Consider the following 12,500-nt stretch of genomic DNA (forward strand, 5'->3'; position numbering starts at 1 on the left):
GATTCAGAGCGTGCTCCCACTTGAACATCTGCCCGTCCCATCGGCTCCATTCTGATTCTGACGACATGTCAATTCTTTGGACAGACAATTCTTTTTTGGACGAACGACAGAATCTGCCTGAATAGAATGGAGCCTATGGGACGGGCAGATCTTCAAGCAGGGGCGCGGGGGTGCGAGCGCACGGAATCCGCTGGAGCTTATCCGCGTGATTTCCGTAGTGTGCATGGGTCTTAAGAGGGCAGATAACTTTCTCAATAAAGGTATGACCGCATTCCTCATCCCCTGCCCTTTTTAAATCTAGATCTGTCTACCCTGCTTCCTGATTTTATTTTAACCAAAATTTGGCAATATGCATTTAGAGAGGATTTCAGTGGCACTGAACAAAACCATATCCTTTGATTAAGACATCAGGTGGTAAAATGTGATCCATCAATTCTAGGGATGGTCCGAAACTGCCGAATGCTCGGCATCAGATTCCCGCTGTCTGCCCTCTCCATGCAGCGGGTGGATAAAGCGGGAGGACCGCCTGGAAAACTGGGATACAGCCTATGGCTATGGCTGTATCCCAGTTTTCCAGACGGTCCTCCTGCTGTATCCACCCTCTCCACGGAGAGGGCAGACAGCGGGAATCATTGCCGAGAGTTCGGGTTCGTACGAACCCAAACCGAACCTGGTTCGGACCATCCCTAATCAATTCCAAAAAGGACAGCAAGGTGTTAAGGCATGTGAATGTGAATGGTGTTAAGTGGGGACTGAAAGAGTTTAAAATAAATGATAGAAAAGATGAAGACAAGTAAAGATAGGCTGTAGATGTTAAAGCGACTCTGCACCCACAATATGATCCCCCAAACCACTTGTACCTTCTTATAGCGGCTTTTAATCCAAGATCTGTCCTGGGGTCCATTCAGCAGGTGATGCAGTTATTGTCCTAAAAACTACTTTTAAACTTGCAGCCTTGTGTCAAATTGATGTGGCCTAGAGTACCTATGCTTTAGGATTGTGAAACCCCTTTGTCCCTCCTCCCCGCCCTCTTCATCATTAGGAATGCCCCTGGAACATTTTCTCCTATTCCTCACATGTGTGAACACTGCACATGGGCTAGATCATTAAGGCACCTGTGCAGTGTTCTGACAGGTGAGGAATAGGAGAAAATGTTCTAGGGGCTTTCCTCATGATGAGGAGGGTGGGGAGGAGGGACGGAGGGGTGGTGCAAGGTTAGGGCACAGACACTCTAGGCCACGCAAATTTGACACAGGGCTTCAAGATTAAAAGTTGTTTTAGGACAATAACTGCATCACCTGCCGAACAGACCCCAGGACAGATCTTGGATTAAAAGTAGCTATCCAAAGGTACAAGCAGTTTTTGGCCACATAGTGGGTACAGAGTCGCTTTAAGGGTCGCTATAAGGCTGGGTTCACACACAGTATTTTGGTTAGCATTTTTACCCAAAACCAGGATTGGATACAAAACAGAGAAAATATTTTTCACTTTACAAGATGCACCCCCTCCCCAAAGTGGAAAGAAAAATTCAGTGCGTCTTATAAAGCAAACATGCAGCCCCATATTAAAAAAACCTCTGATCCTGCCTTTCCCGCTGCCAGCCTGACAGCTCCTGTCTCTCAGTCACTGGCTCGATCAAGCTCTTCGAGGTAGCTCATCAGCCTCTGGCGTCACCATATTCAAAAACCTCCACTCCTGCCTCTCCGCTGCCGGACTGCCCGCTCCTGCCCCTTCAGTCACCGCACTGCCCACTCCTGCCTCTCCCGCCACCGGCCTGCTTGAGCTCCGGGGACCCCTCACCAGGCCGCCGACAATCGTTCTTAGTTGTCTGCTGCCGCCCACTGATTCGGTGGCACCAATTTAAAAAAATCTTCACTCCTGTCTCGTGCTGGAACACTGCCACCGGATCGCCATATATAAGGCCTTTCCTGGCGACCAGAGGAGAGAGGCAGCACACAGCTATGGGAGAAAACAGATGTCATCTGAAGCAACAGCAGCCAACAGATCATCACAGGAGCTACAGGAGTGGGTGAATGGTTGTCCTGAAGCCGCTGCAGTGATCTGTCAGTGGCTGCTGCTTCAGATTACACTTTTCAACCATAGCTGTGCACTGCTGCGCTTTCTCCTCTGACCTAAGGTGCAGCTTTAAAAAAGGTGTGCCCATAGTGGCACAGCACAGTCCCTACACTTTTCTCCCTCCCTCTAGCAAGCTACCCAGCAAAGTGGGGGCTAATGGAGCCATGTCACAGAGGGGAGGGCATTTCGTCACACTGGATGTTGGAAGGCCAGTGCTCACAAATAGACCAGCAAAAAAAGGACTGCTGTACATTGGCTTTAACACTCAATGAGTCGTAGCCTTTAACAGATCATTGAGGGTTAACTGCCTGGCACCACTGTCCGTTGCATTCTGGGTTTTTGCTAAAAAATAATGATCAAACTATCACATGTGAAACTAGCCTAAAGTGATTGGACTATTGATGTCCATAAAAACACTGTTGAGAATGTACATAAGAGATACATAATTTATGGGTAATGTGAAGCTGTATTGTGCCCTACTATACACAAGGACTGTGAAAAAATCAACATAACTTGCAGCCTTTAGATCTACTGTAGGTGGCCCTTCTGAAAAGCAAATGCTGTTGCCAACCATTGGCCATGATGTATGACTCCTAACTACTTTGTGTGACGTCAGTTTGAATGTGATTATGCTTAAGAGAAAAACAAAAGCAACGAGCACAAAACAATAAATGAGTGTCTTCTTAATAGACCATTTGGGAAACATTTTAGAGAAGGTGTTAAGCAGAATCTCTCCCTTTTCCTTACACCAAAATGTGTGGGGTTTATGCTGCTTATTGAAACTTGGATGTGCAGTGGATGTTTTTCGCCATGTGAAATAAAAGTGGTGGGAGGGTGAGGTCAGAGGGGTACCAAAAACAAGAAAAATCTGTAATCATTCACAAGTGGTAAGCCACTGGGCTTACAACCAGCTTTGGAAACATTTTTTTTCAAAAGCATAATAAGCTTAGCCGAGGGCCAAGTAAAGCTGAGGCCTCTAACACTCAGAAAGACGCCATCACAAAGAAATCATAACACCATATAATACAAACTCAAGGACCTGAAGAGAAAGCCTTGCCTCGTATGAGCTCGGCTACATTTCAACGGTTGACATAGACACTTGTTTACTAAGGAATTTCCTAGAGGTTAAACATTAGATGAAAAAAATAGAGCTGGATAGGGATTAACTCCCACTGTAATAGAGAACATGCTTTTTGTATTTAAGAAAGTTCTATTAGCCAAACACTCAACTGGATAATTTACCATGGAAGAAATGCAAAAAACCAATACCAATTTTAAGTGACAATACATTCATACTTATGCATTACACTTTTAAGAAAACAAAAGTGACACAGACAACAAAGAAGCCAATCTATAAAAGGGTTTTCTCACAAATTGCACGTATCACCTATTCACCTGAGGCCTTCTGCTGAGATGCCCACCAATCCTTAGAAAGGGGTCCTGAGCACCCCATTCCTCATCACTGGAGTTTAAATAGCGCAGTGGTCAAGCATACTTGCTGATGCTCTATTTAATGTATTAGATGTTTTAGTTATCCCTGTAGATTTTACATAAAGTGGCAACGCACATATTTTGCGTAGCAAAGCGAAAAGCAGACTTCTGTTGTATAAATTGAGGGAGTCTCAGTAATATGACATTTTTCACCTGCAGTGTAATATTAATTAAGTCATTTATAGGAAAACATCTCAAAATAAAATTGAAACTATTGAATTAAGGGTTTAAAGTTAATTCTGTTTATAGGAATGACCGCACCACCTGAGGTTGACTCCATATCCTCTAGGGCAGTTCTTCTCAAACTGTGAGGAGGGCCTCACCAGTGAGGTGCCCCTAGTTGTTGGTGAGGCCCAGCTGGAGAGGCAGTTTTCACAAAGGTAACTATGATCTGCACAGTCCTTTTGCGGTTTGCAAAACTCTCCATTTTAGAAACATTTTTAATTTATTTTGTACTTGCTTTATTAGTATCTAGAGATTGGGAGAGGGGTAAAAGCTAACCCTAGCATTATTTTCAGCTTTTAAATGGACTTGTGGTGAGGCCCAGACACCCTCTTGGTCAGTCTGGTGAGGCCCCGGCATTGCTTTGGTCTGTTGGGTGAGGCTCTAGAAGAAAAAGTTTGAGAAGCGCTGCTCTAGGGACACTAAACCCAACAGGATAAAAAGCCCCAGAAGAAAATCTGCGCAATCAAAATATCCAAGGCATAAAAACAAACCCATAACCAAGGGAGAGAATACAATGGTGCTGGTCATGGAAGATTCCCAGAAATCGACTTATTGGTAAGAATTCTACTTTCCCTAGTCATTCTCCATGACAGCAATACCTGAGAATACCAAAGAACCTTCCTTTCAAGAGGAGAGATCTTCCATCGTGACCTGTCCATATGATAATGTTTGGTGAAGTTATGAGGAAAAGCCTTTAAAATTTTAAAGGAAGAGGGAGACTCTGAATGCCACAGAATTTAGATGGTTTTCCTGACATGAAATTCCAAACACTACCTTGGGTCAAGATGCAAAATATTTCTATCTTCAAGACACAGCTCTCTAATAGACGCAGTCTGTTTCACACTTGCCCAATGAGCCAAAGTGATACCAATTTGGTTAAGAATAGTATACAGTCTAAAATCCTTTTTATCCACCTGTGGTTGGATATATCCTGGTCAAAATAAGAGAGAACAGAAACTTGAACCTTCAGGGTACTTGGCTTCAAAGCTTTATTAAGCTAGAAATGACATTTGACTCCTTGAAGCCAGAAGAAATTCCAAGGATGCTCTGCGTACCAGGTAAGCCAACCAGCTTACACTATGCTTGCAGGTATTGCAGACTTTGTTCTTCAGAAAAAGTGAAAGTTGTCCAGTTAGGAGACCACATTTTTATCTCTCCGTTTCAGATGGGCCACAATCTCGGCCATCACCTTTATAAGTAATCTTGAAGCTGACTATAGACTAAAAGGGAAGAGCTGCAAACTAAATATGATTAATCTCTCCCTGTATCTTTACAGCAAAGCAAAGATATTTTGGAAATCCACGGTCAACATCCAATGCTCTTTCCCTAGTAACAAAATGTTGGATTTTAAAGACTATCTTAAAATAATCATATGCAAAAAACTTGTTGAGCAGCTTCAGATCTATAATGGGTTGATGAGAAGCATTTTGCTTCTTTACTAGTAAAAGACAAGAGTAATGATCTATTCTCTGCCTGCCCCCCCATCATGTTCTGGCTGGGGAACTACTGGAATTCCTACCTTTATGTTCGTAGATTTCAGATATTTTGCTTTAGGCTCTTCTGAAGGCCTCCGTAAGATGGAAGCACATGGAGGTGCAGGTGACCATACGATATCACTCAGCCTCCTTTACTCACCGCTTTCATGTACACAGTGTGTCTCCATGGAAAAGGCTGAATGACATTAGTATCACATGCTCCTCCATATGGTACCAGGTTATGGATAGGAGAGCAGTCTGGTTGGGGCGTAAGGACGGGATTGAGGGGGCAGATCATTGTATAATATATACCTTCATATAAACACATAAATCAGTAATGTTTGTACTTACTTCTGGTCTTAGGGTAGCTTTTAAACAAGCTTGGCATATAGGCCCATTACGAGAGAAGTTTAGAGGAAGACGACGAGTCTTGTTCTGGCAGGTTTGTTCCTCACATAAAAGCCAACCCTAAGTGGAAAAAAAAATATTCATGTGTTCTGGTAGTATTACCATCCAAGGTGCAATTTTATTAGCACATTAACAAATACAGCATATACATGTATAGCATGCAGTTTCATTGACTTAAAGGGAATCTATTGGGTCTGTACCATTGACAGAGCTGCAGACACAGGCAGATAGGTGGTAGAGAAATAAAGCAAATGATGTCTTTGTTGATGGTCAGTTGCAGTGAGTTATAAAATTGCATTTTCCTTGGTAGCTGAAGTGCCACAGAGGTGATGCTGAGCAGCAGCATGCAAGCCTCCTTCCCACACTCTCCCTGTCTTGACTGTATAAATTACAGGGCTGAGCCTCTAGCCCTGTACACCAATTAGAAAAGGAAATAAGAGGTAAGGAAGGAGGTGGCATACATGCTGTGGTTTATCATCACTCCTGTGGCACTGCAGCTACCAAGGGAAATGCAATTTGTAACTGTGCAATTGGCCATCAGCAATAATGATGAAGACAATGATTATTTGCTTTATGTCCCTATCACCTATTTGTCTGTGTCTGCAGCTCTGTACCTGACAGATTCCCTTTCATGTAAGATGTAATAAGTTACATCTTGTGCAACTTATTACATATATTCTGGACATTTCATGTCTTACTGTAGAAAGTATTCCTTGGTGCTCTCTGCAGTCAAAAATGCATGTTAACGTTAGTGGACATGTGGGCGGAGCTTCTTGGCTATCATGGCTTATCTCCCCGCCTACATAGGTGCCATAATCCTAGATCAACTACTGATAAGCTATGTAACCTTAAGGGTTAATATTTTACCTTTTTTTTTTTTTTTTTTTTTTACATAAAAAGCTAGTTACAATGCATTTAAAGGGGTTGTCCAGCAAAAATCATTTTCTTTCAAATCAACTGGTGTCAAAAAGTTATATAGATTTGTAGTTTACTTTTATTAAAAAAATCTCAAGTCTTCCCATACTTATTAGCTGCTGTATGTCCTGCAGGAAATGTTGTTTTATTTTCAGTCTGACACAGTGCTCTCTACTGACATCTCTGGCCGAGACAGGAACTGTCCAGAGCAGGAGAGGTTTTCTATGGGGATTCATGATAACAGAGACAAAGTTCCTGTCTCAGCCAGAGATGTCAGCAGAGAGCACTGTGTCAGACTGAAAATAAAACATTTCCTGCAGGACATACAGCAGCTGATAAGTATGGGAAGACTTGAGATTACAAGTAAAAAGTAAATTACAAATCTATATAACTTTCTGATATCACTTAATTTGAAAGAAAAAGATTTTCGCTGGACAGCCCCTTAAGTCTTAAAATGGACAGAATCATGAAATACTGTTAAATAAGGGTTTAAAGGCTAAAAATTTTTCTCCACTTACTGCTGATAATTTGCACTACTGGCAGCTACTACAAAGGGTCTGCTACTTTTCTAACAAGCAGGGCAAAAAGCTACTTTTATTTACTGACCATGGAGAGTGTGACTGGGCATGTGTGTCCTTCAGCTTTGAGCAGGTGTACATGCAAACTGCTAGAATTTCAAACACTAGGTGGCGCCATGTAAGAGACAGTCATAACTTCACAGGAATTTAAAACTTTTCTTTATGTTACACTGTTCTCAATAAACTTTAAATGACACAATATGATTTTCACCTAATTCAGTGACAAGACAATACAATAATATGGCATTGCTTCCTGATTTATGAAGTCTAACCAGACAATAAAGGGGCTGCTTTGCCCTGAATTTTTCACTGAATAGACTCTGCAGGTGCTGCAAATGTATAAAAACAAAATATCCAAAAAGCCATGGAATATGCACAATCACTAATAAATGGGTGCACAGTAACTAAGTATAGCGCACTACATACAGTAACTATTCATGCTATATTTGTATGATATAGGGTTTCCTTACTGATTCATGCAAACAGGGTTGGGGTTTGCTCTTACTAGAGCTACCAATGTTTATAGGGAGATTTTGATTTTATGGAAACTGTGATTGTGTATCTGTATGTGTCATTTTTTAATTATTTAATAAATATTGATTATTTGGGTGTGCCAGTTAGGGTTATGTGTTTGTTTTTTCAATATAAAAAAAACACCTTTAAACACTTCCCCATTTTTTGTGCGGGCTTCTCATTGTAGAACTACCATATCTATAGTCAAGACTGCAAAAGGTAGTTGGTCATTTCAAATAGAAGAGCTACTGATGACATACCTATATAATCACACAGGGCAACATCCAGAGTTTGAAGGAGAGGGGGGGGGGGGGGGGGTGCACAAGCTAAAAAAATCAGACCCCTATAACTTTAAAGTAAAATCGTCTGGTTTTCCGCTCACGTCTGTCAATTGAATACTGTCAGGTGGTCTGCGAGTACTTCTTTCCCGGGCCCTGCTCAGACTCCTACTAGACATCAGAGATAGGAGAAGCGTGTGGCTAAGCACTTCTCTGCCTGGCTCGCTGCCCTCTGCACCTCGCAGCAAGAGATGGGCTCCAAAGAACTTCAAAGACAACAAATAGTGAAATGTACTGTATTAACGCAGTGTGGACCTAGCCTTATCCCTTAAAGTTTATATGGATGATTAAGTTAAACACAAAAAAAGGTCTAGCTACAGATACTATCGATCAGCTACATGCAGGAAACATTACTTGAAAAACTGTCAAGCTCAAGTTAGCAAATAATCCATTCATTTTACAGAATCTGTCCCAAAGGAACTGCTGGATTACACTATAGAGTTTAAATTATTTCTCTGTGATCACATTTAGTGTTCAATTCCTAGAGTACACGACTCATCTATAAATGACTAAAAAATAAATAACTAAAAAACCCTACCTAAACTGTGCAATACTCAATTAAAACCATTATACTGAACACAAAAAGGTGTGGCTGAGTTACATGTGCTGCACGGATTGAAGCAAAGCGTTGGGAAAAAAGCAGTCAAAACACCTGTAGTAAAAGTAAATAGATACAATACCTCAAACAAATGTGCCAAAATTCTACAGTCAGTTCTCGGAAAGACAATCTACTGCCACCTCCTCAGTGCTAATTAACATTAAAAAGGTCCTTTCTTGTTTATCACGTATCTATTCAGTCCCCATTTAGGGCTGTTTGCGCTTCCTATCTAGTAATCTCGCCTCGCAAATGACTATAACTATTGATATTGGTAGTAGAAATTAACCATTATATGATTGTAAACCAACCTTATTATACATGGAAAAACTTACACAACTCACAGATACTGCACCTTGTTACAGCTGTTGGTTTCAATGTAATTGTAAATGGTATATAGTATATAACAATCCTTTGCAGTTAGGTACATTGTGAATTTTGGTGCATATTTTTATACAAGAACCGCAGAATTAGGATCCTTTCACATAACATGATCTTCAGCCATTGATGGCCATGAACGAGCACTTATCAGCGAGCTCAGTGATCTTTTGCAGTGCCTTTACAAGTCATGTCATATAATTGTGGGGCTGGGACGTGCAAACGATCGGTGTATTGTTCTTGCTGCCATTACCACTTATTGTCATTGGTCTCACATCTCCTGTTTACATAGATGCTTGGCTGACGATAATAAATGTTACCGCTGCACAAAATATGGCAAATATCAGCAGTTTTCGCTCAGCCAACGCTCATTGGCTGATAGCAGATACATTTACATGGGCCGATTAACGGACGAATAAGCATTTCTAGGAACAGTCACTGCCAATAAATGGTCTATGTAAAAGGAAGGAATATGCTCAGAATAAGCTACATATCACTTAGACATGTGCATGCAGGATGTTACCTGGCACCATCAAACAAGGCTAATCGGTCTCCATGACTGCAATTGAAAATGCAATCTAAGGTGAATCTGGTAACGCATGCTTAGTAAACGCAAACTCCAAAACCGAAAAAATGAAAAGACTAGGCCGTTCCTTACACATAAGTAAAAGCTACTTAAATATGGTTAATAATCCCACAGCATTTCACAAGAATAAAGGGGCATTCATGGTTCGTGTACGGAAGATGATGTGCTACAGGCTAGACTGCGGAACTCCCAGCATCATGATTCATTATAATGCCAGGTGCTTCAAAACTGTTTAAAGAGACACTGTCAGCAGGTTTCGGTTGTCCTATCTCAGGGTAGCATAAACTAGTGACAGAGAAGCTGAAAAGAATGATGTATCACTTATGTTGTTCTGTGCAGCTGATTTGGAGATATCCTCCTGAATACCATGGACATAAAGTAGTCCTCTCCATTATGTGCATAAGCTCAGTAGTCCTGGATATTCATGAGGGGAAGAAAACTCCACCCACTGGCTGCTGATTTGCAGTTATCTATTCATGCTGTGTATAGTCAGTCAAATGTCAATCAGCAGCTGGAGGGGGGGGGAGGGGTGTGGCAACAATCCTATTCTCCTGCATATTAGGAGAACGGCTAAACAGAATGATGTTAGTAATACACAGATCTGTTCAGCATTTCTGTCAATAGTTTATGCTGCCTTCATTTAAGACAGCATAAACCTAGAGACAGATTCCCTTTAAGTCTTTGCGCAACTGTACTGATACACTGTCAGTACAGCAGTGAAATGATTTAAACAGTTTTGGAGCTCCTGGCATTATAATGAATCATGATGCTGGCAGCTCCAAACTACTTTTCGCAGCACATCGTCTGTATTTACATACTGTGCATGGAATGAGCACTCCTGTTTGATCAGGAGAATGAGTAGAAAAAGTCCCTTTTTAGTGCGATCTCTCCCAGCTTCCTGACACAAGACTGAGATGACTTGGAAGAGTTTGGCACCCCCAACCATAATGAATGGAGGGCCGTCCACAGAGCTGCTCCGATTTATTGCGGGGTGACTTGTCCCTGTTTAATGGAATGGTTGGGGTCTTGGTGGACAGAACACAAGTGACAACACCTTGGAGTAACAAGCTGAAATGGGAATCCCCATTAAAAGCACTACTATTTATCTAAACTTTTGAAATGTTGTCCATGTCTATGGGTGCCAAAAGCCATTAGTCCTGACTTCTTCACTATGTCCTTTCTGAGAAGAAAGCCAGTGCTTGAATACCACTATATTTACAACTATAGTAACTAGCTCTGGATTACCCTTATTTCTCATATTACAAATATAAAAGAGGTGGCATGATCATTAGTGTTCTCATTGTTGAGAATATTAAGTGTGCTTTTTCATTTATAAACACTGCGTTAACATTTATGATGGTAAAAAGAGTTCATAATAAACATTTTGCAGAGGAAATCCAAATGTAAACCATATTCATTAATATTAAGCAAAGTGATAAAATCCTGCATTTATAATGGTACCCAAATGCTCCCAACTGGTGACCACAATTCTTTAATGTAAAATAGAAGTCCTGGCAGGAGAATGGTTAAAGTAGTATCTAGGGCAGAAAATTACTGGGCAATGTTTGTTCATTTAACTTTAATTATTTTGTCCTTGAGAACGGTGCTAATGAAACCGAATTTCTTCTGTGCTTTTAAATAATGGTTTCAATGGACTGTAAACAGGGCCAAGCTGAGACAAGAGAACTGGCTGAGCCCGGAGGTTGCTAGGTGATTTACTATGTACACCCAACAAACTCATTAAAGGTTTACTTAGCTTTTAGGCAACTCTCTCAGGCCCTCAAAAGTTTTTAGAACATTAACAACTCAGAAGGCCATTTGACGGCAATGATATAAAACTGATTAGTTAGACCTTTCTCAACTATATGCCCTTACTGAAAAACCCAGGAAAAACTTAACTAAATTAATTCTGGCTTCCTAAATTAAAAACAAGCTTCCGTCTTCTTTCTGAAAAAGCTGCTCCGATATTAAATAGGTTGGGCCTGGACAACACTGAATGAGTAGTGATACACAGCTGTAATGAATACGTTTTGGCCATAAAAGCACATGCACACGTTCACTGATGGAAATGGACACCATAATTAAAGCAAATATCCTTTGTCCTTTAATAAGTTTATTGCTGTAGAAGTAAAATTTTCTTGGATACATATAAATGGTAAAACTAGGAAGAAAGCTGGTTGCAATATCATGTTGGAAGCTCTACTCTCAAAGTGGCATGATTCCTTACCGCTAAGGCTTTCTTCACTATTGTGCTGCAGGGTTCCCTCGAGGACTATCAAGCTTTCTAGTAATCTTGACAGCAAGAACAGCATAGTCTACAGAACTTTTATAGCCATTAAGAATACCAGAAGCCCAACAGACTCTACTCAAGTCAACCAGATCCTTTAGAAAACAGATCAGTCACATCCGCCATGTCTCTCTTGTAAACTAAAACAATAACACTGGGGTAAGCAAAGCCCATGTACAAGATTTTCCAAATTGTAGTCTGCTTTCTAGTTGCTGCACAGCTAGCTATTACTAAGGTTATATCCATGCTGATTACAAGCTATTCTGTTATAAGGATGTATTGCAGAATAGCCTAAACAGTATTATGCTGTATGTTAACCTATAAGACTGCAAATACAGGATGTTGGCAAAGTCTCCGTAGTTATGGCAGCAGTGTTTTAGTATGCAATCTCGTCTAGGTCCAGCCGCTCTGACATTTCCCAACAGATGCATCTGAAAAATACATGCAGAATATTTCCTATAATGCCTATCTACGTAGAGCAGTCGTAGTCTGACTTTTCAATGTAACTGTTGGATGTAAGTGAAATTTGCCCCCGGCAGAAGAGCAGCTGATGTAAGATTGTTCACCGAGAGCACTTTATTAGATCATCAGTCAGACGGTTTCACAAGCACACAGATGAAACGTAGCATGTTGGT

General features: G+C 41.0%; 1 protein-coding gene across 4 annotated transcripts in view; it reads right to left on the minus strand.

Moving 5' to 3' along the window:
* Nucleotides 1–12,500, minus strand: part of POLA1 (DNA polymerase alpha 1, catalytic subunit) — a 200,685-nt gene that overhangs the window by 49,393 nt on the left and 138,792 nt on the right. For all 4 annotated transcript variants that reach the window (XM_069944819.1, XM_069944821.1, XM_069944818.1 and 1 more), the window contains exon 34: nt 5,619–5,735. In XM_069944819.1, the coding sequence (XP_069800920.1) occupies nt 5,619–5,735 (117 nt within the window). The remainder of the gene's footprint in view (nt 1–5,618; nt 5,736–12,500) is intronic.

This window comes from Dendropsophus ebraccatus, chromosome 11 (genome assembly GCF_027789765.1).
Source record: "Dendropsophus ebraccatus isolate aDenEbr1 chromosome 11, aDenEbr1.pat, whole genome shotgun sequence".
NCBI classification, from domain to species: Eukaryota; Metazoa; Chordata; class Amphibia; order Anura; family Hylidae; genus Dendropsophus; species Dendropsophus ebraccatus.